Source organism: Acanthopagrus latus, chromosome 13, assembly GCF_904848185.1.
Source record: "Acanthopagrus latus isolate v.2019 chromosome 13, fAcaLat1.1, whole genome shotgun sequence".
NCBI lineage: Eukaryota > Metazoa > Chordata > Actinopteri > Spariformes > Sparidae > Acanthopagrus > Acanthopagrus latus.
Genome location: NC_051051.1, coordinates 9,736,414 through 9,759,650, shown reverse-complemented (window position 1 = coordinate 9,759,650; position 23,237 = coordinate 9,736,414). Strand labels below are relative to the sequence as shown.

At 40.3% G+C, this 23,237-nt stretch overlaps 3 protein-coding genes across 8 annotated transcripts; all 3 read left to right on the top strand.

Moving 5' to 3' along the window:
• The first annotated feature begins 89 nt into the window (after positions 1 to 89).
• tmigd1 (transmembrane and immunoglobulin domain containing 1) lies at positions 90 to 9,314 on the top strand. 2 transcript variants are annotated; one of them, XM_037118894.1, is made up of 6 exons: positions 90 to 109; positions 4,883 to 4,987; positions 5,115 to 5,405; positions 5,910 to 6,197; positions 6,343 to 6,446; positions 6,527 to 9,314. In XM_037118894.1, coding segments are annotated over exons 1-6 (813 nt in total). In that variant the 5' UTR covers positions 90 to 108; the 3' UTR covers positions 6,551 to 9,314. The 2 variants fall into 2 exon arrangements, with proteins under 2 accessions (XP_036974789.1, XP_036974790.1); XM_037118895.1 differs by lacking the exon at positions 90 to 109 and adding an exon at positions 3,916 to 4,091.
• A 1,202-nt stretch (positions 9,315 to 10,516) lies between these two features.
• LOC119031937 lies at positions 10,517 to 15,116 on the top strand. Of its 2 annotated transcripts, XM_037120758.1 has the most exons (6): positions 10,517 to 10,670; positions 11,675 to 11,991; positions 12,097 to 12,398; positions 12,506 to 12,601; positions 13,230 to 13,268; positions 14,038 to 15,116. In XM_037120758.1, the coding sequence occupies exons 2-5, from the start codon at positions 11,698 to 11,700 to the stop codon at positions 13,258 to 13,260; spliced, it is 723 nt and encodes a 240-aa protein (XP_036976653.1). In that variant the 5' UTR covers positions 10,517 to 10,670; positions 11,675 to 11,697; the 3' UTR covers positions 13,261 to 13,268; positions 14,038 to 15,116. The 2 variants fall into 2 exon arrangements, with proteins under 2 accessions (XP_036976653.1, XP_036976652.1); XM_037120757.1 differs by lacking the exon at positions 13,230 to 13,268 and having other exon boundaries at positions 10,518 to 10,670.
• An 839-nt stretch (positions 15,117 to 15,955) lies between these two features.
• On the top strand, positions 15,956 to 22,535 carry cct8 (chaperonin containing TCP1, subunit 8 (theta)). 4 transcript variants are annotated; one of them, XM_037120484.1, is made up of 16 exons: positions 15,956 to 16,125; positions 16,712 to 16,802; positions 16,904 to 16,983; positions 17,073 to 17,222; positions 17,358 to 17,538; positions 17,653 to 17,714; positions 17,831 to 17,968; positions 18,349 to 18,527; positions 19,171 to 19,237; positions 19,332 to 19,419; positions 19,523 to 19,638; positions 19,825 to 19,896; positions 20,024 to 20,188; positions 20,458 to 20,577; positions 20,914 to 21,048; positions 22,236 to 22,535. In XM_037120484.1, exons 1-15 carry the CDS (start codon positions 16,066 to 16,068, stop codon positions 21,016 to 21,018), a joined length of 1,674 nt encoding a protein of 557 aa, XP_036976379.1. In that variant the 5' UTR covers positions 15,956 to 16,065; the 3' UTR covers positions 21,019 to 21,048; positions 22,236 to 22,535. The 4 variants fall into 4 exon arrangements, with proteins under 4 accessions (XP_036976379.1, XP_036976378.1, XP_036976380.1 ...); XM_037120483.1 differs by having other exon boundaries at positions 20,914 to 21,052; XM_037120485.1 differs by having other exon boundaries at positions 20,914 to 21,056.
• The last annotated feature ends 702 nt before the right edge of the window (positions 22,536 to 23,237 follow it).

Genomic DNA, 23,237 nt, shown 5'->3' with positions numbered 1-23,237 from the left:
GAGAGCAGATAAAGGAGAGGGGACGAAAAAACAGAGGGAGTGGAGAGGAAAATAAGAGTTTACTCGCGGATACAAGGGTCAAAGCAGGGCTGATTAAGGCTGGCATAGAGTGAGTCTGAGTATTTAAGTTGTATACAGTGAGTGAGTGCTTTGTGAACATGTTTCATTAACATATTTTGGTGTGTGAGTGTGTATGAGTGGTCTTATGGGGCTCAGTAGTAATCTGATGAGGAATGCTTCTTTGCGCGGCGCAAACAAAGAGCTCTGATGGCATAAACTCTGCAGGCTTTGATTAGTTACTTACAGGGCAGCCGTGCTGTTTGTGTTTGTATGTGTTAGACACTGATCTTATCTGCCTCTGAGTGCACTTCGACCACTAACTTTATCCCCCCGGGTCGCCCCCTCCCAATGTACTTGTCACATAAACAAACAGTCGCACGAGCGCACTCATCAATTTTTCCCCGACAGAGTTTTGCAACTTAAACATTTATTCACCAGCAACTACAGGTATCTTAAGCTTAAGTGTTAATGAATAACTGTGACTGAGCCACTACAGTGATTAAATCAGTGGTATTTATCTTCAACTTTAAAAGAGTTACAGGATCTGCACATGCATTAATATTATTGTATCATCAGTATGACCAAAACTACCATCTGGCGACTTCTGTGGCAAAGTCCGTAAACAGATCTGAAATTCGACCAAAAAAGGAGGTCACGAGCACAGGTGTTAAAGGGACAGTTCACCCAAAAATTGGAAATGTAATCATTATCCACTCACCCTCATGTTGATGATGAGGTCAGGTGAAGTTTCACACTTCACAAAACATTTCCAGAGCTTCACAGCAAAACAGCATTGCCACACTCTCCTGATCACCTAAAGTAAATGGGGAATTTAAGATATATATGTAAATTGGTTATTCTGACTCCTGTAATAAATCAGACATCTAGTTACTGAATTTATACACATTAACCCAAGATGATAGGTAGAAAGACTTTCATTATAATTTTAGTTTTAAATTGAACTCGAATTAGAAGGACATTTGCATGTGATTGACTTACTTTAAGTCAGTGTTTTAGTAGGCTACTTGTTAGTCAATTGTGCAACGTCATATGAAGGGCCGATTTTCCCACAACTGCTCATGTTGCAATTGCTGCTAATCTTCGAACTTTGGTCTGACCGCACACATAAGGAAATTTTTTAAAGACCAGGTATAAGAAGCTGCCATATACAGGATTTTATGTACTGATTGTAAAGAGTCCTGCACTTCTGATACAGTTAAATTCACTTTATCATATGCAAATATATAAAGAAGGCATGCTGAATAAAACTGGCACTTTCTGCACTCAGTTTTAAGTATAACGTATAAAAGCTGTTAGGCTGAAGAAGATGATTAGCAGACACAGAAGTTCAAAACGTGCACTCGGCTGAGACAGAGCAGAGGAGAATCAAAATCAGATCTAAAAGTAGTGAGAGTAGTAATTATGACATGATCAATCTTATCTTTATTGTAATGTGGACTTATGCAATAGCTGACAGAAGAAATCCAGTGATCATAGTTTGTATACTCAACTTTATGTTGAGTGATTGACTATAAATTAATTCAAAATCAAATCTGAGGAGAAATTCAACAAACATATAAAAGTTCAATATCAGAAAAGGATGATAATTGTAACGCTGTTTACTGTCATAATCTGCAGGGATCAAAGTAGTACCAATACAATAACACTAAGACCACCACGGCACAGGGTAATTCAGAAATGTTTCAGTGGTGCATCACCATCATCACTCTGTAACATTTTAATCCGGTGTTTTTTAGTGTGTAGCCTCTCATTCACTCGTTAAAGATATGAGGCCTTGCAGCATGAAGATCCTCTTTCAGTCAGTCGGTGCCTCTCTCTAGTGGGTAACATATACACACACAGACACAAACTGACACATACATGTCCACTTCCTTTATTTAAAGCAGGACTGAGGGGTGCTTATTCATCCTCCAGATGAAGGAATTAATTATTATGTCGCACCCTTACTGCAGGATTTGTAAGTATGCACCTGTTTGTTCAGTTCAGTACATCAACTTGAGCGGTGGGGGTGTGACAAACGTGTTTCTGCTGCCCCCGAGTGGCCAAAAGAGTGTAGTTTGGTTATATTTCATTTCAGGCCAATGCTCTTTTTCAAAGCAGCTGTGCATTTCAGTGGCGTGTTGATTTGATCAGATTTGTCAGACATTAGTCAGAATTCAATTTTGAATGTTTACGTAGTCGCTGCATGTTGGCTTGGTCAGGCAGAACAGTGTCAAATCCTCACATTTTATTCAATAAATCAGGAAAAAAAAGAACATTTTGTTTGATGTATATAAAAGAAATAACTGCCATCACTACTTCAACAGACAACATTATCGATTATCAGATCCTTTACACTAGTTAAAGGAAAAATGTCTAAAAAGTATTGTATAATATGTGGCTTGTAATTACAGCGTGATTTAGGTATTTTGAGATTTCTAGTTTTTGTCTAATTTGGTATAAAAATCAGCTTGTTACATCTTATTAGTTAGGATATAACAGTGTTTTTTTTTATTTTCTATCAATCAACATATCATTTAAAAGTATTGCCTGATTAGTTTGCTTGTCTTATTAGTTTTTTCTTATTTGGTACAAAGTATGGCTTATACATTATATTGGTGCACTCTAAAATAAAGTGGGATCAAACTATCATCAGCAAAATTAAAGTATCAAACGTAAAGTATCACAACACCGAATAATGGCTTCTCTGCATTGTTCACTGTCAGATATCAAATCAGTTATTACAAATGTAAACTGCATTTGCAATATGAAAGCAGCATTTTCAGGACACAGCTTTTGCACACATGAGGATGAGGGTCTGAGTACTGAAGCGTTGTTAAATTGAATTGCAAGTGAAGTGGACAGTGTCCAGGAGTTTTTTCCTGATTGTTGTACAAACTAAAAAACAAGCGTGGGATCAATATAGTACCAGTTCAGTACCACCAAGACCGGATTAAAATACGCTTTTGATACTGGATAACCCAGTACTGACCCGACGCTGGGTAACTTTTTAACTCAGTGGGAACTCAGTGTTAAAGCTATTTTCAATTACTTCATGTGTTGTTGGGTATTTCAGTCTCTTATCATCCATTATCCTTTGTGAGATAATCTTTCTGTAACATCCCAATATGCAAGGGAACTATAGATAAATGGAGTCAAGTTATTAAAAAGTAAAATATATCTGCTGGAAATGAATGGAAGTGTAGTGTGATAACCAAGTATTTTGAGGAGAACCTCAGGGAGACATGGACACGCTCACTCGTATGTGAAATCACCGTGTATCTGTCAGCTTTGTTATCAGTTATGATAAAGGTGCGGTTGATTGCTTGTTTTTATATGAATACACGCATTACATTGGTCTTTGCTTACTGTCAATCATCTGACATTAACAGGAACAAAAGGGTGAGTGAGTCCACAAGGAAACAATCCCGGAAATTACTTCCCCACATTCTAGTTTTTTTTATTCAGGAGCATCAAGATAGTTTGAACATGTTCTCTTCTCACAGTAGGACATCAGGAAATATTGATCATGTGAATTGTCTATATATTATTATTTTTTGGAAATTAAATTAAGGTTTGTCCAAAGAAATTAAGGACACAAAATGTACATTGACATTTTGTCAGTTTTAAGATGAATTGCTTGCTTCATCAATAAATATGTAGGCCTATGTTGTCAATTACATCGTCACCAGGCTTCAGAAACCTTTAAACATTAAAAGGAAACCTATAAAATGTGCATTTTAATCCCTGAATCCACACCCAAGACGTTTTAGTGCCATTGTGATGACTACAGCCAATAAAAAAGTTTCCTTGTGCTGGCACATTTTAAGTACGCACCAATAAAAATGAGGGGAAAAAACAGGTGTGATGACTGGAAGGGTGTTGACAGGAGCAGGCAATAGTGAGAAACTGATTTAGGAACTGTGAGGGGATTATAAGAGTGTCCTGTTCAGATCCCGACAGTACGCGCTCTCATTTTCACACAGGGAACATCTCACAAAGAAGGAATACAAAGAAATCATCATTGTCAGGTAAGCACCTCTTAGTCGTCTCAGGATGCATATCATTTATGTGTGAGTATGCAGCTATTTGAGTTATAACATATTTGATCAAATTCATATTTTCAGCGTATTTTCAGTGGATATTGGTTGGTAATCATGCAAGCTACTGCAGCTTGTATGAAGAAGGGGTAACTAGTAAACTGTATTCCCATATGAGTTTAAGATTAACTTCAAGTAATAAGTGCCAGAAAGTTCAAAATGTTCCATAAAAAAAATAAAAAATTAACCTTCTTCATGCAGCAGAGGAAAGGCAGCCTGTTATAGTCTGACCTGTGCACCTATTGAACAATGTGACCATTTAAGGCCTGAAGGAGAAAGGTTCGGCTCGCATAGAAATTTCAATCGGCTTCCATCGAGTATAAGGGAAGCTGGAAGTTTACACGAAGGGGATAAAAACATGAATGATTGATGCGTTTGCGTCAGAGATGATTGGTAGCTTCCCACGATTGAGGAAAACAACTGAGAGTATTAGATAAGGCCAGTTTGTTTGTATTTCACCTTTTCAACAACAAGGCAATTCAAAAACGCTTTACATAAAACATAAAAGGCATCAAGAAGGGAAACAGTGAGCAACATTAAAAAAAAAACCTGCATATAAATGGAATTTAGATTATGCAAACCCATTTCTGTCACTGCCCCTGCAACACCTCTTGTAGTACACCTGTCACTCTTGTGCAGTATTACATTATATATGTCTTTTCTCATGTATTTTTCATGTACATGTATAGTTATGCTTATTTCATCTTTTGCTCTCTTTCCAGTGATCTTTCCCTACATTGAGGTTCATCAAAGGAAGAGTAAAATGAAGTTGATGTTCGGACTTCCTCTTTTCTATTTGCTCCTGCGCTGTGCAAACCAGGCATTAGGTGAGCACGCGTAGCATAAGATGACCTCTTTAACTGGCTTACTTCTTTCTTATGTTTTTTGCACCACTTTGGTGCAATTGAGGCCATCCCTTAAACCTCTAACCTCCTTCCCCTTTTCTTTACTAAGGTGTTACGATCCAGTCTGTCCCTGAATCCAACAGTGATGGTGTTATACAGACAGAGCTGGAGAAGACTGTGTCCCTGGCTTGTCAGCGTGACAGCAGCAGTGAGCCTCAGGCCGACGGGGAGTTGGTCTGGCTGAGGAACGGCGCTCTTGTCAGTCTGAAGGAAGGAAATAAAGAGGGTCGCAGCAGCGTGTGCGTTACACCTGTCCTCCATGCAGACAATGGTGCCAACTTCACCTGCCACCTGAGCAAAAATGCCACAGTTACTGCTTCAATCATCCTGAATGTCGCATGTGAGTCCCCTCAAATACACAGCAGAATGATTTTCATCTAGCCACTGCCAACTTGAGGTCAAGATTGCAGTTAGCATGTTAGCATGTTGATATTAGCTCAGCCGTATAAAGTAATCTGAAACCCAGAACTCGTACGTGTCCTCAAAGACGCCATAAGGACACTCCTACACAGAGTCTGCAACTCCCCTCCAGATAGTTAGAACTGAAGAAAGCCGCAGCTGGTGGCTTTTTTTTTCTGCAGTGGACCACCGTTAGTGAAAATGAATGGGAAGACCTGCATTTTTGTTTGTTGTTGTTTTTTTTTTTTTTAGCATGGTTAACAATGGTGGCTGCTAGGTTGGCATACAATTGTAGATCTTGCCAATGTCTTCCCAATCAGCGAAGTAGATCTTGCAAACACAACTTCTATTCATTGGGCCAATCTTGCAGATGTGCTGTCTGGGCAGAATAACATATTATACCAATCCCTAGCTTTAATATGTCCTCTGTGATGTTCCCCTTCAGACCCCCCACAGATCAGTGGGTCAGAAGACGTTGCAGTGGAGGAAGAGTCCGACCTGCTCCTGCAGTGTGATATCGAGGCCAATCCACCAGTCGCAAACACCTCTTGGACATTAAACGGGGAGGAACTAGACCTAGCAGCGGGAGGCTTTACGGTGACCAACGATGGCTTTAAAATCCAGTTACTGGCCAGCAGAGTGGAGAAGAGCTTGCACGAAGGCACATACGCGTGTTCAGCCTACTCTGACAAATACGGACAACACACCAAGACCTTCTCTGTCACACTAACAGGTCAGTTCACACAGTCAGTCTTCTGAAGCCACATCAGGCTTATTTGACGTGTCAAGGCTCTCACTTTATCCACACATGATGAATCAATCCAGTGACGTGAGGCATGAAAAAGCAGTTTGATCATCTACTCTCTCCATGTCTGTAGAAAAGACCATGAAGTTCCCACTGATTCCCATCATAGCAGGGCTGGTGGTGGTGTTCCTTACGTTGCTTCTTGCCTTTGCTTCGCGTTGGAAGAAGATTGCAAAGGTAACACACGGAACAACACGAGACAGGCCCTAAACCCACTGCGATCCAAACCTCCTAATGCCTTTTTCCTCTTTTCACAGTGCTGCAAAAAGATAAGCAAATGAGAGAAGTCACGACCACATCACCACGGTGTTTCATGTGTGGAAGATTGCCATTGCGCATTAACATGGTCTAGTTTTTAATTTTGTAATGTTTGACATTTTTTTAATGGTTTGACATTTTGGGAAACAAGAGTTTGAAGACCAAAATACTCTGTCTGTTCAGCTGCTCCAAGTTTATAAAGTTGTCACAAAATACAGGACTATCGTTCAGGTCTGTGCCACGTTCCTTCGACACAATGAAACATTATCTATATGAACCATGCTGGCGTCTCAGAGAGGTGGTCGGGGTTGATGATGGTGTACAATGTCCAGGACACCAGAATTCAGTGTTTACATCCAGTCTGTGCTTACTTTTAAGCAACAAAAGCACTTTGTTAAGGGTTAGGGAAAGATCGTCATTTCTGTTATGTGTTCTTAAAAAATTTGTCCTGAAATACTGATAAAACTTTGTCTTTTGGAGAAATCGTGCCCATGAATACGAATTCTACAGATCCAATATTTTCAAGCTGCGGTGCATGTGCCGCTGGTGGTACGCGAGTACGGTGGAATCCCGCGAATTGAATAAGTTTGATCAACGACAAGAAAAAAAAAGTACTGCAAGTTTGAATTAAAAATACTTTATCTGAAATTCGATTCACAGTAAATTTAATCTTTCCTGTAAAATTCTTGTTCCAGCTTGCTACAATGTCATGTTTATTCAGGTCACATGTTGGAACTGTAGTGGGAAGATAGGAAGCAGAGGTAAAATGAAAGGTTCAAAAACTCCAAATGGGAGGAGGAGGCAGACATGTTGAAACTGAAATTGTTGATAGAGAACCGAGCATTAGCACCTAAAAACAACCAAGATTGTAAGCTGAACAGAGTAGCTTAGTCTTACGTGCTTGTATTTTAAAGTTGGTCTTAACGATGGCCTTATATTTATTGAGGTGGTACAGGATGTACCAGAAAAGTTTGAGAAACATTGCTATATATTACATCTCACAAACTGCATGTGGTGAGCTTAGCTTAGCACAAAGACTGGAATCAAAGCAGAAAAGCCAGCTTACCAACCAAAGAGTGTTGGTTTTATACAGATATAGTAATTAATGAGCTTTTATAGGGGCTGGCTAGGTTGTAGACTGGCTATCACGTGACAGCCAGGCCAGCTGTTTCCTCTGTCTCCAGTCTTTCTGGTACACGTAGTTAGCTGGCTACTGGTGGTAAATTCATCTTTGCTGTACAGACACAAGAGTCTTCTCGGCTGACTCCTGGCAATAATGGAAGAACAGGCATATTTCCCAAAATGTCCTTTAAAATCAAAACAAATGCAGCATGGATCCCACTGCTGTAGAGTGTGGCAGGAGGATCTGAGTTTTGAAAATATGACCTTGAAATTATCCTGAAGCTTGTTGCTATTTCATACAGTGATGCACCGCTGAGTAACAGTCCACTCCCTTCTGTTGATACCTCTGCAATAAACGTGCCTTTGTTTCCTGACCACCTTGTTCTGATCTATATTTCCCACACTGGCCCTGAACTTTAACTCCTTACTCAACATTTGCAATCAAGGCTTGTTAAAATCATGTTATACATTTACCCTTAATGAGTCAAAGGGGCCACAATGTCCTGAGGTTCAAGGTTTAAATATTTATGTTCTTGCCAATAAAAAGCAGTTAACGGGATCACATAAAACAGCACAATGCCGAATGAGGACTGTGGCACGTTTGACAAGAATGTGAGATCAGAGCAGAGCATGATTAACAGTATGAATCTAGGATTATTCTGTGAAAGCTTTGCTCTTGTGAAAAATGTCCCTTTCTGTGACAGTTGTGCTCACAGGTCAGTAAATATATTAATGTCAGGTCTGATTGCTCCTTTTTTTGGACATTTTCAGAGGTCAGTATCAGCTACATAGCACATGTTTAAAAGACTGCTGACAAGAACTTTTCTCAGCTGTAATGTTTAATAGGTGGAATTTTCAAACCCAAATAAGAATGTGAATGTTGCACAAAAAAGGTCTGGTTTGCATCTAAGTTAGGATTTCAACTGAGCACATTATATGCAACAATGTTGTCCTGGTCTACATTTCACACAACAGAAGACGAGTGGCTGATTTGATGACACCCTGTATGTCATCACCCTGTTTCATTTAGCAGCCCGCTTTGTCAATTAGAAATGTAAAAAAATATAGTCTTTACAAGGCAAGAGAACAGATGGATTAAAAAATAAACAAATAGTCGTGTCACAAGCTTGGAACTGCCTTTGTTAAATCACCAGAATATTGAATGAAGCAGGTGGATGTGACATAGCCCTGGTGGCTGACAGAGTTCCACTCGAAGGTCTGTAGTGACATCTGCTGGTGGCTTTACTTTAAACCTCCTCCAGTCCATGATACTGATGTTATTGTGAAAATATGCAAATAAAGACACAGAATGACATTAACATGAGAAAGAGGACAAACGTTACCGTGTTGACGGATGGGCAGCTGTATTTAGTGGCGCATTGTCCCTGTTCTGTCGATGTTAACAGGTTGCAACAGGACACACTGTGTATTTATCGGAGGTATTTATAACCTTTTAAGAATTAGAATCTATATTTAAATGTGGAATTAAAAAACAATCAATGTATAAGTTAAGATTGTGGCCCAAGTACAGCAGCAGCAGCAAACAATTTTCCAGGTGAGCAAATTCTTGACCAAATGTGTCGATATTGATTAATTAAATTGAATATTGACAGCACAACAAAAAGTGTCTGTTTTAATGAACTGCAATAAATTGTGATGTGTTTATCATTTGTCTTCCGTCTTACTTCTAATGGTTAACATCTCTCAATATACAATAATGCAAAGCAACAACATTGCCAACTGGCCTCGAACCTTTCCGAGCTGAGTGAACCTCTCGCACCGCAAGCCCATAAAAACTGAACATTTTAAGCCTCACAAAGATAAGCTTTATTACTGGACTGTTGCATTGGATTGTGTCTGAAATAACTGTGGCCCAGGGAGACCATTGTAACCTGAGTGATGATGATGAGTGATTAAATATACAGATTTGTTGTCTGTTTTATGGCAAAAATGTTTGCAATGTATCTGTGAATGAAAAGGAATCTAAATATTTCTACTGTCAGAGTACTGATGAGAGACAATGTTGACATGACAACAAGGTTAGATAACCATTTGCATTGTAAGGGGCCTTCCAACACATTCTTATTGTCAACTAATTTGAATAACTGTATTGATAGAAAGCTGTAGAGGATATTAGTATTTGTGTCTTTCTGTTTTTTGTTTTTTTTACATTTGTGGATCTAAAACTCTATCAACATCTTTTTTTTCACTTAAAAATAAAAACGTATCTTCCAAACAGCCCATTTAATATAAAGTCACACTACTACAATCATAAGATAAGCAGTTTCTATGCCATTTTCACTGAGGACATTCTTTCATTCACATGTCACAATAGAAAATGGACAGGTGTAAATAATACAATCAGTAATGGATCAGTTCCATTCACCTGCTCCTGTTTCATGGTCTTAGTATTGTGTTATGTTGGCTCACTGTTATGGCCAATGTTATGTGAGAAACACTGAAAGGTGAGTAAAGGTAAAGAAATCAGGTTAAAATATTACTTTGGTAAAAGTGAGCCAAACAAAGCAATTTTCTGGCTATGTACAAAGTATCAAAGTATTTAAATAAAAATAAATAAATATATGATATTATGTTGTATAAATCATACAAATGTATTTCTTATAGGATCCTATAGTTAGACGTTTTCTGATTATCAGGATGTGTTTTCTTGCTTTTTTGTATTTCATTGTTTGAATTATTTCTTTGGCTCTGATGAGTTTTTTGAACATTTTTTTTTAAAAAGTAATACTTGCCTCCAAAGTGGCTGAGTGTAAGTATACACCACCAAAAATATGGAATAGAACCCAAATAAAGTCAGTCATCACAGTACGTCAGGACAGCCTGCACGCCGGGACGTAACGTCTTACGTCACGGGGGGAGGGGGGGCTTTGCGTGAAGGGCGTGGTGATGTGTGAGTGCTCCAGTCTGCGGTCCACCGCCAAATTCAAATAGTGAAAGAAAGAAACCGCAGCGAAAGGCTTCTGAAACAGAGAGGAGAGACACATTTATACACTCTTAAAGGTAAGCCAGCGGCACTTTAGATTATTTTAGCCGCCCTTGTTTTGTCTTTTTTTAAAGTATTCAACGTAGGCTTCATTTGACGTATACCGGTGTTGTTAATTTGGCTAAAGCTGTTACTGCACATGAGCTAACGGTGCGTTCACGGGCACAGCTCTCTCTTTATCACTTAGCACTGATTATGGTAGGCCTTTTGTTTTGCAGTGGTACCGTTTGAAGACGTCTGAGTGACTAGTTTCACTCCATTATCGTTTTCCGTTTGGCGCGTAGGTGATAAATCACTGCTATCATGTGCTTGCTCCTCAGGCTTGAACAATAGCGTTACGGCAGTAAGTTAGTAGTAAAACAGGGTAGGCAACAAACAATAGTCAAGGAGCTTTCACTAACACGATTAACTGCTGCCTGAGTACACGGGTCACTTGTGCCTCCATTCGCCGTCCTTTGTTTATAAACATTTCACTTTTCTGGTCAGTAATAGAATACTGTGAACTAAGTTCTTGAAAATACCAGTTACACTTAAAGTAGCTCAAGATTGAAAAAAAGTTGATACTTGTTTGTCTCTGACTTGATATCTTGAAAGCCCTACCTTATTCACCTCTACACTACCTTGCGTTATTATCTTGTGTTTTATTTTGAATGTTCAAGCAACTCATTTGATTTGAAGTGAACCCTGTGCTGGAGTTATATCTTATATCCGGCTGCAACTAAAAATGATCATCAATGGTTTTATCAAGTCATATAATGCCAGGAAGGGCCTATCATGATTTCTTGGAGCCAAATATGATGTTTTCAAATAGCTCAAAGAGGTCCAAAACTCAGATATTCAGTATACAATCACAGAAAAAGAGAAACCAGTACATCCTGATTTTCAGAGCTCAATGAATGACCCCTCACAGTTGTGTCAAACACTTGAAATCAGTTTTGTTTGTTTTGTTTTTTTAGCTAACTAAAGATACATTTTCATCATGATGCATGCTGTGTGTTTTCCCTCCAATCCCTTCTTGCAGATAAGCTCAGTCAGTCTTCAGTGATGGACGGTGTTGGCAGAGCTGTGGTGGGAGTCTGGCGGCAACATACAGTCCTGGATGAGTCTGATGGGGCGGAGAGCTCCCCAGAGGCCCCAGACCGTTTCCGCAAGCTTCGCTCCTCATCATCACTTAACTCTCTGCGAATGTCACTTCGCAAGCGCCTCCCACTGCGCTCTGTCCAGACCAACTCCCTCCCAGAGAATCCGACTTGGGAAACGGCAAAGGAGCAACCAAAACCCAATGCAGTCCGCAAACTGACTCGCGGGGCTCGCAACTCCATCAGTGGAGTATATCAGGTAGACCAATTTGTGTCTGGATACCTACATGTGCATCCCTCCGTAAGTGTTTTTTTTATATATAAATGCATGATAATCAAGCAATTTTTGTGCTTCTCTCTCCAGAGGATACAGAGAGAGTTTTCACGCGAGGAGTGTTTGGTAGAAACCCCCGGTCGGACGTGTGATGGAGAAGAAGCTGGTGCCTCGAAGTCCCGCACCCCAAGACGTACGCCCAGTCGAGCCGCAACGCCCAGACGCACCCCCAGATCAACTGTCACACCCGGACGTACCCCAGGCTCCAGGGGGCGAAGGACTCCTGAGGCTGGCATACGGGGGGTGAAAACAGGAGGTGGAAGGAGGCAGCTGGTTCGCATGGCTGCATTACGAAGTCCCTTTGCCTCCCCCAACACACAGAGTCAGAGGCTGTGAGTCTTGTTTTACTGAGAGATGTTAATCAGAATTTATTCTTTTATAGCGACAGTTATTTCTGTGGTTTACTCTGCTCTGAATGTCTGTCTCTCTGCTGTAACAGAAAATTTGATCAAGATTTGGATTCTGTGTCCAGTGGACTCAGGAGGCTCAAACATCTGTCCAGAGCCTTTGATGACTTAATTGGCAGAGATGACGGGTAACGCATCATTTTGATTGTATTGATCACTTGATTTATTGCTACCAGTCAGAACTCAGTTTTTGTCTGTATTAGTTTTTTCTAGTCGTGAGTGCATGAATGAAAGCATGTGTGTGCTGTACATGAATAAGAGTGTTGTGTGTGTGTTTGTGGAAGCCATCAGTCCATTTCCTTTTGGAAACATATTCTGCATAGAGGAGACCTCAGAGGCGCATGGATGCCCTCTTCACCCTCCCACCCAAAGAATCCCAATCTGCAGCCCGGCTTGAGAGGCCCTAGACTTCCTTCCCCTCCCCCCTCATACATTCTTCCCGGGTCGGTTTGAAACTGGGTCTGTGTTTGTGGTATTCGGATGGAGGGGGGACAGTAGGGGGAACGTGTGTGGGTGTGGGGATTGGAGCCAGATGAAATGACAAAAATTTGTTGAGAGAGATTTTATTTACATCACTTCCTGTGTTGACATTCAAAATGTTAGCTCGTGGTCTGAACCAGCCCATAGGGACATTCACTGTTAGAAGCGGAAAAGGCACATGGACAGTGACCTTGTCCATTATCAGTGTTCATGACTTGATATGAAAAGCTCGTCCTTTGGGAATAAAAACACATGTTTGCTTTCCTCCTTCGACAGACGGTTCAACTATTCCCTAATTGTGGAGTAGGGAAGAAGGTAAATCCAAAAACATTATGCTTCCTGAATCAGATGAGTTGTGGAAACATATGGTCTTAGTGAAACTAATTTTTTGACACAAATAAGCATGGCAGAGCTTGCCTGGTGTCTGTACATCAATGCATGTGCTGCTGTGTGCATGAAACTGTGAGCCTCTGACCCGGCGCAATGAGAAGCTGCTCTTTTATCACTGAATAACTTGCATTGCCCAAGCAAAGGATGCTGCTCTTCTCTGTCAGCCTTATATTTCCATCCTCCTTTACTACCCTTTGATTTACATATTGACTCGTTCTCTGACACTTTTCCACTCTTAAGTACTTTCTTCATACTCATCTTGGAAACGCCATTGAAATGTGAACTTGTGCTATTGAAAAATGTAATTAATAAATAGAATTTAATAATGCTGATAAATGTAGCACAGTTCTAACAGTCTTAAAAATCTTAACACCTTTTCATAACTGTGACAATGCAGCTGGGTGTCCTTAATATTAATCTGAACGACCAAGATGAAAGAGAGAAATCATTTTTAAATGGTTACATTTTTTAGATGCACATGATTAATTTTGGCTTATTGTCCATTTTTCGTCATTATTAACGCAGTCCTTAAGTCTCAAGTCTCTCTGTTTATGCTTTCTACAGTAATTGTTAAGGTTCATTTATTAGTGATTTTACAACACCAAGGTTGTAGAATGTTGTTTAAGTCCGTTAGTGCTGGAGGGTAGAAACCTGTTATTTTGTTTTATAAGTTTTGCTCTATCTCTCTTTGCAGAACCAGGACAAAGGATCATTCTGGAGGAGCAGTGATGAGAAAGTTGGACCCCAGTGGTAAACTCAGCCGCTCAAACCTCACACGTCGAGCCATGAACCTCTCAAACAGAGTGGGAGGTTGGGCCCACACAGCTGTGAACACTATCCGCAAACCCAACTGAGCTACATGCATGTGTGTATGTCAAACACAGGACCTTCTGTAGCCATGTTATCATAATCGAGGTATTACTGTTACATTTACACGTAGTGTTGTCATGATTCTGGGAGATTGATGACATGACAGCTTGTCTTCTTTATATCTATACTGTGTGTAATTAGCAATACTCAAGTATTTCTCGTGTGTTTACACGTCTCAGGTTAGCTAGTTGTGGGTTAAATATCCTCATTGTAGCTACCAAAGGGATTTCTATATCATGGTGTATGTACCTGTCATAGCTGCTACAACCAAATGTTTTAGTAACATTTTCACTATACTAATTTTGTAGTTTGTATTCTTGCTCTCTGCACAGAAAACTTTTGCTCTTTTCTGGAGTTTTACTTTTAAAGAAATGCTGCATGAGACCAAATTGTATCTGCAGAACTAACACTCAATTTACTGACGTCGGGGAGATTAAGTCTCCTCTGTTTTATATGTATGCAATATTGTTACTCACATTGTTTATACATTTTTTTTATGTCATTTGATTATGCCAAATTGTTACGTGTATTTTCTATGAAAGGGGACTTTTTTTATACAAATAGTTGAGGCAGGATATGATTGGGTGGGAGCCTGGCACTTTTAATGGCCTGTGAATGATTTATGCACCAATACTGTATACATAAATCATTTGATAATGTGATGTGGGAAGATGTAACGACTCATTACCTGATGACATCGATAATGATGTTATAAAGCTATATCCAGCTGGTTATTAGCATAGTGACTGTCAAACTAACTGCCCCCAATGAAGCAAAACATACTTCTCTGTCATGTCAATGTATTGGTAACCCCTCCTCTGCAGTGGGAAAGGGGAAGGGAGACACTGAATAAATGTGAGGAAAAAAAAAATGTAAACAATAAAATCTGTTACCTTCAACAACGTAAAAGTCTTGTGTTTTTTGTTTGGTAATAAAATAGCTTTCTGTTAGCATAATAACTAATGTCAGTTGCTGTTGAAACGTGTTCTTGTCCTAAATTGAGTGAAGTAAAATGCATCGTACATCTTAATGCCTCAATTATAATCCAGTGGTATATCTATAACATAACACGCTTCCTGGGTCTATTTTCTATAGTGAGTACTTTTAATTTCATTGCTGTGTTTTGAAGCATTTAATGTGTACATTTTACTGTTTGGGACACTATTTCATGGGCACTGATTGGCAAAGGGCCTGGTTATTGCCATATAAGTTCTGTATTGCTAGTAATATTTATATGCATGTATTTTACTGCTGTATGGCTCAAATGGAATATTACATTTTGTGTGAAATTGATTTTAACATCATAATCGAATGTAAAAGTGTTATGTACTGTGAACATGAAAAACATGACATTGATTTTCACAAACACAAATGACAAAATACAAAGTTTTCCCCAAATTTGTATTGGTTAAAGGAATTCACAGTTAATTCATTTTTAAAACATGATTATTCATTTGAGATTTTTCTTTATTTCTACTGGCATATAGAGCACATGGTAGCTACAATTGGATATTTGAATGTTTCTTGATAAAAAAAAATGGACTATTTTACAGGGTAGTTTTGGTTATTTTACAAGTAAGAAGAGCCTCTGAAGTATTTAAGTTAAGCAAGTGTCACATTTCCGACCTTTTTTGGATCTATCTATTTATAACGTCAACAGCTCCCCCAAGTCCTGAGTATTGGTCATTACAGGTGACGTGGGTTTCGCTCAGTTTGACCCTTGTAGCTACCCGTCTCCAGCCCCACGCCTCGCTGATATCGCTCCTCCTCTGTCTCTCCGGCTTTGTACCCAGAGCTGAACCCACGCCGCGGCTACCTTCTCCAAGATACCGGGGCTGCTTTACATCGGAAAATGGCTCTCCACGTTCCCAAAGCTCCGGGCTTTGCCCAAATGTTGAAGGATGGCGCCAAGGTGAGTTTAAATCAGTGTGTTGGAGTAGTTTGGGAGCTTTGGACGTTTGCTTGTGAACTAGCATGCTAGCTAGCATTAGCCCCTGAGTTAGCACGCTCATTCACAGTCATGTGGGAGAGTTCTAGAAGGAGGCCAGGCCGCTCGGAGATGCTGGACCAGGGGCTGTTCAGATGGACTCGAGGCTTTTCACTCCTCCTCTACCACTTAAACGAGTCCGCAGTGTTGTAGCTGCGGCGATGACCGACTGCCAGAGAACAGTCACACCCAGTTAACGTTAAGCTAACTGTCAGAGCTGAGGCTTTGATTGTCACCTCGGCTGTGCCTCTCTGCCTAGAGATGCTGATGCTTCCTGTTTTGGGGTTAGCTTAGATGCTTGAACTCATCTTACATCTTTTGGTGAAGCAAACAGTTTCTTTAGCTTGATATCTATATATGGTCATTGCAGCTCATATCCCCATGATGTTATTGTAAAGCACAGGGACATCAATAGGTACAATTTGTTTTCCACGAATTACAATGCAGAATACCAATAATCATTTATCTGACATGTACGTGAGTAGATGAGTTATGTTTTTCTCTGTTGCAGCACTATTCAGGGCTTGAAGAGGCAGTGTTTCGTAACATCAGAGCTTGTAAGGAGCTTTCTCAGACCACACGCACTGCCTATGGGCCAAACGGTAAGCACGCTCCTTTTGTTTTAAAGTCTTTGTTTGTGCTCCAATCTTAAAAAGAAATAGAGAAAACAAATGCAGCAATGGAAGCACTGTTTCCTTTCCAGGCATGAACAAAATGGTCATCAACCACTTGGAGAAGCTGTTTGTTACCAATGACGCTGCAACGATCCTCAGAGAGCTTGAGGTGGGGACCGTGTCTGCTCAGCATACGTTAATGATTTCAAAAAGAGGATCTATAACCGTCTTTCCTTGAATGCCATCACGTTTTTATAGGTGCAGCACCCAGCAGCCAAAATGATTGTGATGGCATCCCACATGCAAGAGCAGGAGGTTGGAGACGGTACGAACTTCGTCCTGGTGTTTGCCGGAGCTCTGCTGGAGCTGGCCGAAGAGCTGCTCAGGATGGGTCTCTCTGTGTCCGAGGTAAACCGATGGTGTCACTGATCATCATCTTTTTCTTGTTGGAGTAACTTAAAATACCAATAAAACATTGATTACTTCCAAACAAATCAGTCTCTGCATTTGCTCAGTGTCCCTTTTCCTCTCATCCCGCAACAGGTGATTGAAGGCTACGAGATGGCGTGTAAAAAGGCCCTGGATATCCTGCCAGACTGCGTGTGTTCCTCAGCCAACAACCTCCACGATGTCAAGGAGGCCACATCTTTGATCCGGACAGCAGTCATCAGTAAACAGTACGGCAACGAAGACTTCCTCGCCAACCTCATCGCACAGGCCTGTGGTGAGTCAGCAATCTGGACCAACCCAACCAAACCAGAGCTGTCAAAGATGATTTACTTGATTGCACTATGTATTTTATATTTCTCTGACTTCTCTCTGCTGGTTTATGCTACAGTGTCCATCTTCCCAGAGTTGGGCAACTTCAACGTCGATAACGTCAGAGTTTGCAAGATTTTGGTGAGCAATATTATCCACTGAATATTCTTTGTCCACGTGTGTGTGTGTGTGTGTGTGTGTGTGTGTGTGTGTGTGTGTGTTAGTGGCTTCTAAATTAAAGTGCGTGCTGTTTTCAGGGTTGCGGTGTGACCGCATCCTCCATGCTGCACGGCATGGTGTTTAAGAAGGAGGCAGAGGGAGACGTCACGTCTGTTAAAGACGCCAAGATCGCCGTCTACTCCTGCCCCTTCGACTGCACAGTGACAGAGACAAAGGTAATGAATACAAAGTCGTTTGTTGACGCTTGTTACACTGAACAAACAATAAAAAGGTATTGAGACTTTCACCTTTACTACTTTTAAGTATTTGGGTAAAGAATGATTAAAATATTATTCATATTTCTTTTTATTTAGGTTTTTTTTAAGCCATCTACATGGTCAAGTTTCTGCAGAATGTCCGGTTATTAAAGATCTTTTTCATTGACACTATAAGAAAAACACACGTGTAACAAATTAAATTGATGGCTGAATTGCTTTGGTTTCATGGACCCGACATTGTGCATGTTGGCTCACAATGTCATGACTTACTGGGACATTTGAATAACAGAGCCAACATCAAAGGTTTGGAGCCACCAACTGTCGTCTCTGTCTTGTAGGGCACAGTGCTGATAAATAATGCACAGGAGCTCATGGACTTCAGTAAGGGAGAGGAGGATATGATGGAGGCTCAGGTGAAGGCCATTAAGGAGGCTGGTGCCAACGTCGTCGTAACTGGTGGGAAAGTGGCTGACATGGCGCTGCACTACGCCAACAAATACCAGCTCATGGTTGTCAGGTAAGATCTGGATGACCTTTGGTAGTCAAATTATGTGACAAACCATGTCTTTCACCAAAAGCATATAGTTTGAACTCAATGGGCAGGAGATTATTGGCAGTGTTGTTGCAAAGTGGCTTAAACACACACCACCACCCTGTATGACTGACACTAGTTCAGGTGAGCATGATAGATGTGCAGGTTTTATATGATGCAGGGATAGATGGGTTGCTGAATGGTTGTCTAAGACGGATGATGATGATTGGTGATTTGTTATTAAAAAAGAGGAAGAGAAGGATGTCGGAATGCAAAATGTATCCAATTATCTGCCTTGAATGTTTGACATTTGTTACTTAGTTTAAGTTCCACTAGAAGGGTGTTTATGTTAAGTCTGGTCTCACCTCGTTATAAACATTGAACTGAATCGAAACTATTGTCATATTTTGCCATGTCCTGTCATGGAAACTTTCAGTTACATAGCAACATCTGAGATGTTTTGATGGTCTAGAAGTTGGTTTAGGTACCTTGAAAGTATTGTAATTTCCCTCCTGAAAAGCTGTATAAACTCTCATTATATTTCATTTAATGGTAATGCTAATTATTTATAGTTGTATGTTATGTTGGTATACTTACCACCCCTAAACTTTTCTTATTGCCCCATCAGGCTTAACTCCAAGTGGGACCTCAGGAGGTTATGTAAGACTGTGGGAGCTGTTGCACTGCCCAGGATGGTGAGTGTCATCAGTTTGTTTCACATCAGGAATGTTAACCATCATTTAAAAATAGCATTTCATCATGTAATATTATTGTTTTTCTGCTCTGTAGACGGCTCCAACTCCAGAGGAGATGGGTCACTGTGACAGTGTGTACCTGACAGAGGTTGGGGACACTCAGGTGGTGGTCTTCAAACACGGTAAGTCACTCTTTGCTGCAGTCCTGTAAGTCTTCATTTTAAACCTGATCTTTCCACAATGTGAGTTTTCGGCTAAACGTATTGTGTCGTTCTTTAACAAAAGAGAAAGAAGACGGTGCCATCTCGACGGTGGTTATCAGAGGCTCCACCGATAACCTGATGGATGACATTGAGAGGGCTGTCGACGATGGAGTCAACACCTTCAAGGTTCTGGTCAGGGTAAGTCAACACGAATTTCAGAAGTTTTAATTTAAATATCTGCCGATTTAATAAAACCAAAAAAATGATAAAAATGGGAAAGTAAGTTTTAATCCTGGATGGATGGATTTATCCCAAGGACCAGTTATAAGCTGTCCATCTGTAGAGGTTTGTTGATACAGTTTCTGAATTCTTCACTGTCTTCAGGACAAACGACTGATCCCTGGAGCCGGAGCCACTGAGATTGAACTAGCCAAAAAGCTCACCTCATATGGAGAGGTATGCAGATACCACATTAACTCAAGTGCCCCAGATTCAGACAAACGTGTCTCTCTTTGTTTTGCCATTTTTTTGTCTTTACTGCATCGCCGGTTGATAATTTGCATGAACATTTTTCTCTCTGTAGTCCTGCCCGGGTCTGGAGCAGTATGCTATTAAAAAGTTTGCTGAAGCCTTTGAGGCTATACCCCGCGCACTGGCTGAGAACTCTGGTGTGAAGGCGAGCGAGCTCATCTCTAAAATGTACTCTGCGCATCATGAGGGCAACAAAAACATGGGCTTCGACATTGAGGTGTGTATTCTACATCTACACTTTATGGTTATTGAGGCATGTTAGAAATGGTGAGATTAAGAGTCCAGGATGACATTTGAAGATGCAAAAATAAATCCTGTTTTGCTTAATCGTGTATATTAGTTTGAGGCTAATTACAAAAATTCATACCACCTCTGATTTTTCTCCTAATGCTCAGAAACCTACTGTGTTTTATTTTCGGATGTGTTGAGCTCCATGTGTCTGTTGGGCTCTGATGACTGATTGCATGGATGTGATGTCGTCTTTAGGCAGACGCACCTGCTGTGAAGGACATGCTTGAGGCCGGCATCATGGAACCATACCTGGTCAAACACTGGGGCATCAAACTGGCCACCAACGCCGCCATCACAGTACTGAGGGTCGACCAGGTGTGTACATAAATACTCACGACACACAGAGCATCAGAAACAGCCACAAAGGAGGAATATTTTTGTGTCCTTTGTCATTTTTATTTATTGAAGATGTCCATTACCTTGGTAACAAGTCTTCTCCCTAGGGTCCACACAAGAAACAAGAAAAGACACATTATGAGCAGTTTAAATTTACCTTCTCATTCAACAGTCTTATTTGTCTAACAAAGGATCTGATTTTCTTGTCTATGTTTTTTTTATTATTCTAAAATTTTGTGTGATTGAAAGAGTCCAAGTAAACAAATAGTCTGCAGGTAGTTGACATCAGTATGTGTGTATACATGTGCAACGCAGATCATCATGGCTAAGGCTGCAGGGGGACCCAGGGCTCCCAAGCAGCGAGGCCACTGGGACAAGGACGATTGGAGCGAAGAGCCCGACAAATTTGATACTCATTAGAGGGCGTTCGTACGCACACACAGCCCCTCAGTCAGTAGGTCCTGGAATGAGAGTGTTTTTGACTCACTGGCTCACAGGACACTGAAGCTGTGTGAAATGTTTGTTCACTACTAACACTGGGTGTGATACAGAACTCACTGCAGCAGATTGAGACACTTTTCAGGTGTTTTTTTAATACTACCAGGTGTGTGTCACTGACAGCAAGTGAACTAAATCACATAAACTTGCACCAACAGTGTGGTTTGATGGCATGCTGCATGCACTCATGAACTCTTTTCTTTGCAGTGGACGTCCTCAGGCAAGTGCAGAATTGTTGCATGTCCTGCGTTTTAATAAAAGGGGAACATGTAATTTAGATGGAAATGTGACGCTCTGACGTCTGAAGTAGCTTTGTTGTCTGAAAGTCAATTTCAAGTATGACGCCATTTTACTTCTTAAGAGACAAAGCTGAGATCTGGAGTTTCTTCAGTTTAAATTAAAGTCACATCTCACAAGCAGAGCTTCCACCACCCATTCCCTTGATTTTCACTGAGGGGATGTAAAACTCAGCATTAATACCATATATTTTGACGTCACAGTAAATATGACTTTGTAGAAATCTTAATCTCTTTTACTTTGAAAATATAGTCCAATAACTATGAGCAGAAGAGATTTTGCAAAGAATTTTGGCTGCAATTTGTCTGATGTCCAACAGACTTTGAATAAAATTGCTTAAAAGGAGAGAAATTTGAGCCCAACCGAAGTTGGATATTCTGTTACAGGTTTAATAAAGTAAAGAAATTGCAATATTGATATATTGGCTGATATACATACAATTGTTTGCAATGATTCCTGATATGTGGTTATCTGTCACTTGTGACAAAGATATGTAACAGAGGCAGGGTTTTCATAGCGGTATTTCTTACTTTCCCTTTTTAATGTTAGACTCATTCCTGAAACATTAATATCCAAAGTTTTTTTTCCATGCCGACAGATGAAGTAGGTGTCTTCTTTAACATGTTGGTACAGACTGTTCCTGGACTCTGGTTTAGGCGGAACACAGTTTGGGAAATGATTGCATAACGACTCTGAGCATGTGTGTGTTTTAGAGAATCTTTTTGGTAAAGCTGAGAATCTCCTTCTCTCGGAGCCCACCGCCTGCTGCTGCATGGATCTCAGTCTCCTTGTTTTCCACTTAGAAAATGACCAGTTGACCCTTTTTTTTTTTCACCTTTCAGATCATCATGGCCAAACCAGCCGGGGGACCCAAACCTCCGCAGGGCAGGAAGGACTTCGATGAGGACGACTGAATGTGATGCTGTCCAGCTAATGCTCCTTTAACCCTGAAACGCTCCCCCACGGATTCACAAAACCTTTTCTACTTGTTTATTTAAAGCTCAACAGTTTGGTTTATTTTGTAGAACAGCCACATATTGGTTAACAAAGGCATATGTGAAAGTCAGATGTATGGATGGCACAGTTTGCTTTTTATGTTCTTTGTCCCAAATAAAAGGCACTTGCGCTGTCATGTCATGCTTCAGATTCTGTTTTTATGTCACGGTGTTCTTGAGTGTGTTCTGTAATTGTTGATCAGTCAGACTATTTGTATAGCACTGGGATATTAAGAGAACAAAAGGGGAGTTGGAGACTGATGTGTACCAATTGAAATAAAATGAATAGTTTAAAGAATAAAAGATAGAAACGAGCAATGGAAAAGCTGATTTAAAAAAACTAAACCCTCTTTGTGATAAAGATGAGCCAGAGGAGCTGAAGGGCTTACAAATGCTTAAACTAAAAGCATTTGTGTTATGTAATCCAGTGCAAGGCCATGTAGTGCCTTTTATAAACTAAAACATGAATTTTGAAGTCAACACAAAAAGGCAACCTATGAAAAGACTTTAAATTAAATGTAAAATAGTGGTTTCCATTGTTAAAGGGATAGTTTGGCCAAAAATAAAAGTAGTTTTTATCTACTCAGCTTAATGGTGATGGAAAGTTGGGTGAGGTTTTGTAGTCCACTAAACATTTCTTGAGCTTCACACAGCATTGCAGCATTCTTCTAAACTGAAGTAAATGGGGACTTGTTTTAAAATGTAAAAAAAAAATAAATACAAAAGATAAAACTGCTCCATAAAGCTTGTCTTGCATAATCCAAGTCTCTGGAAGCCCTAATATCCCCCAATTGATGTGACGTTATTTTTTAAAAGCTTTAGTGCATGCCCACTGACTCAAGTAGCTAG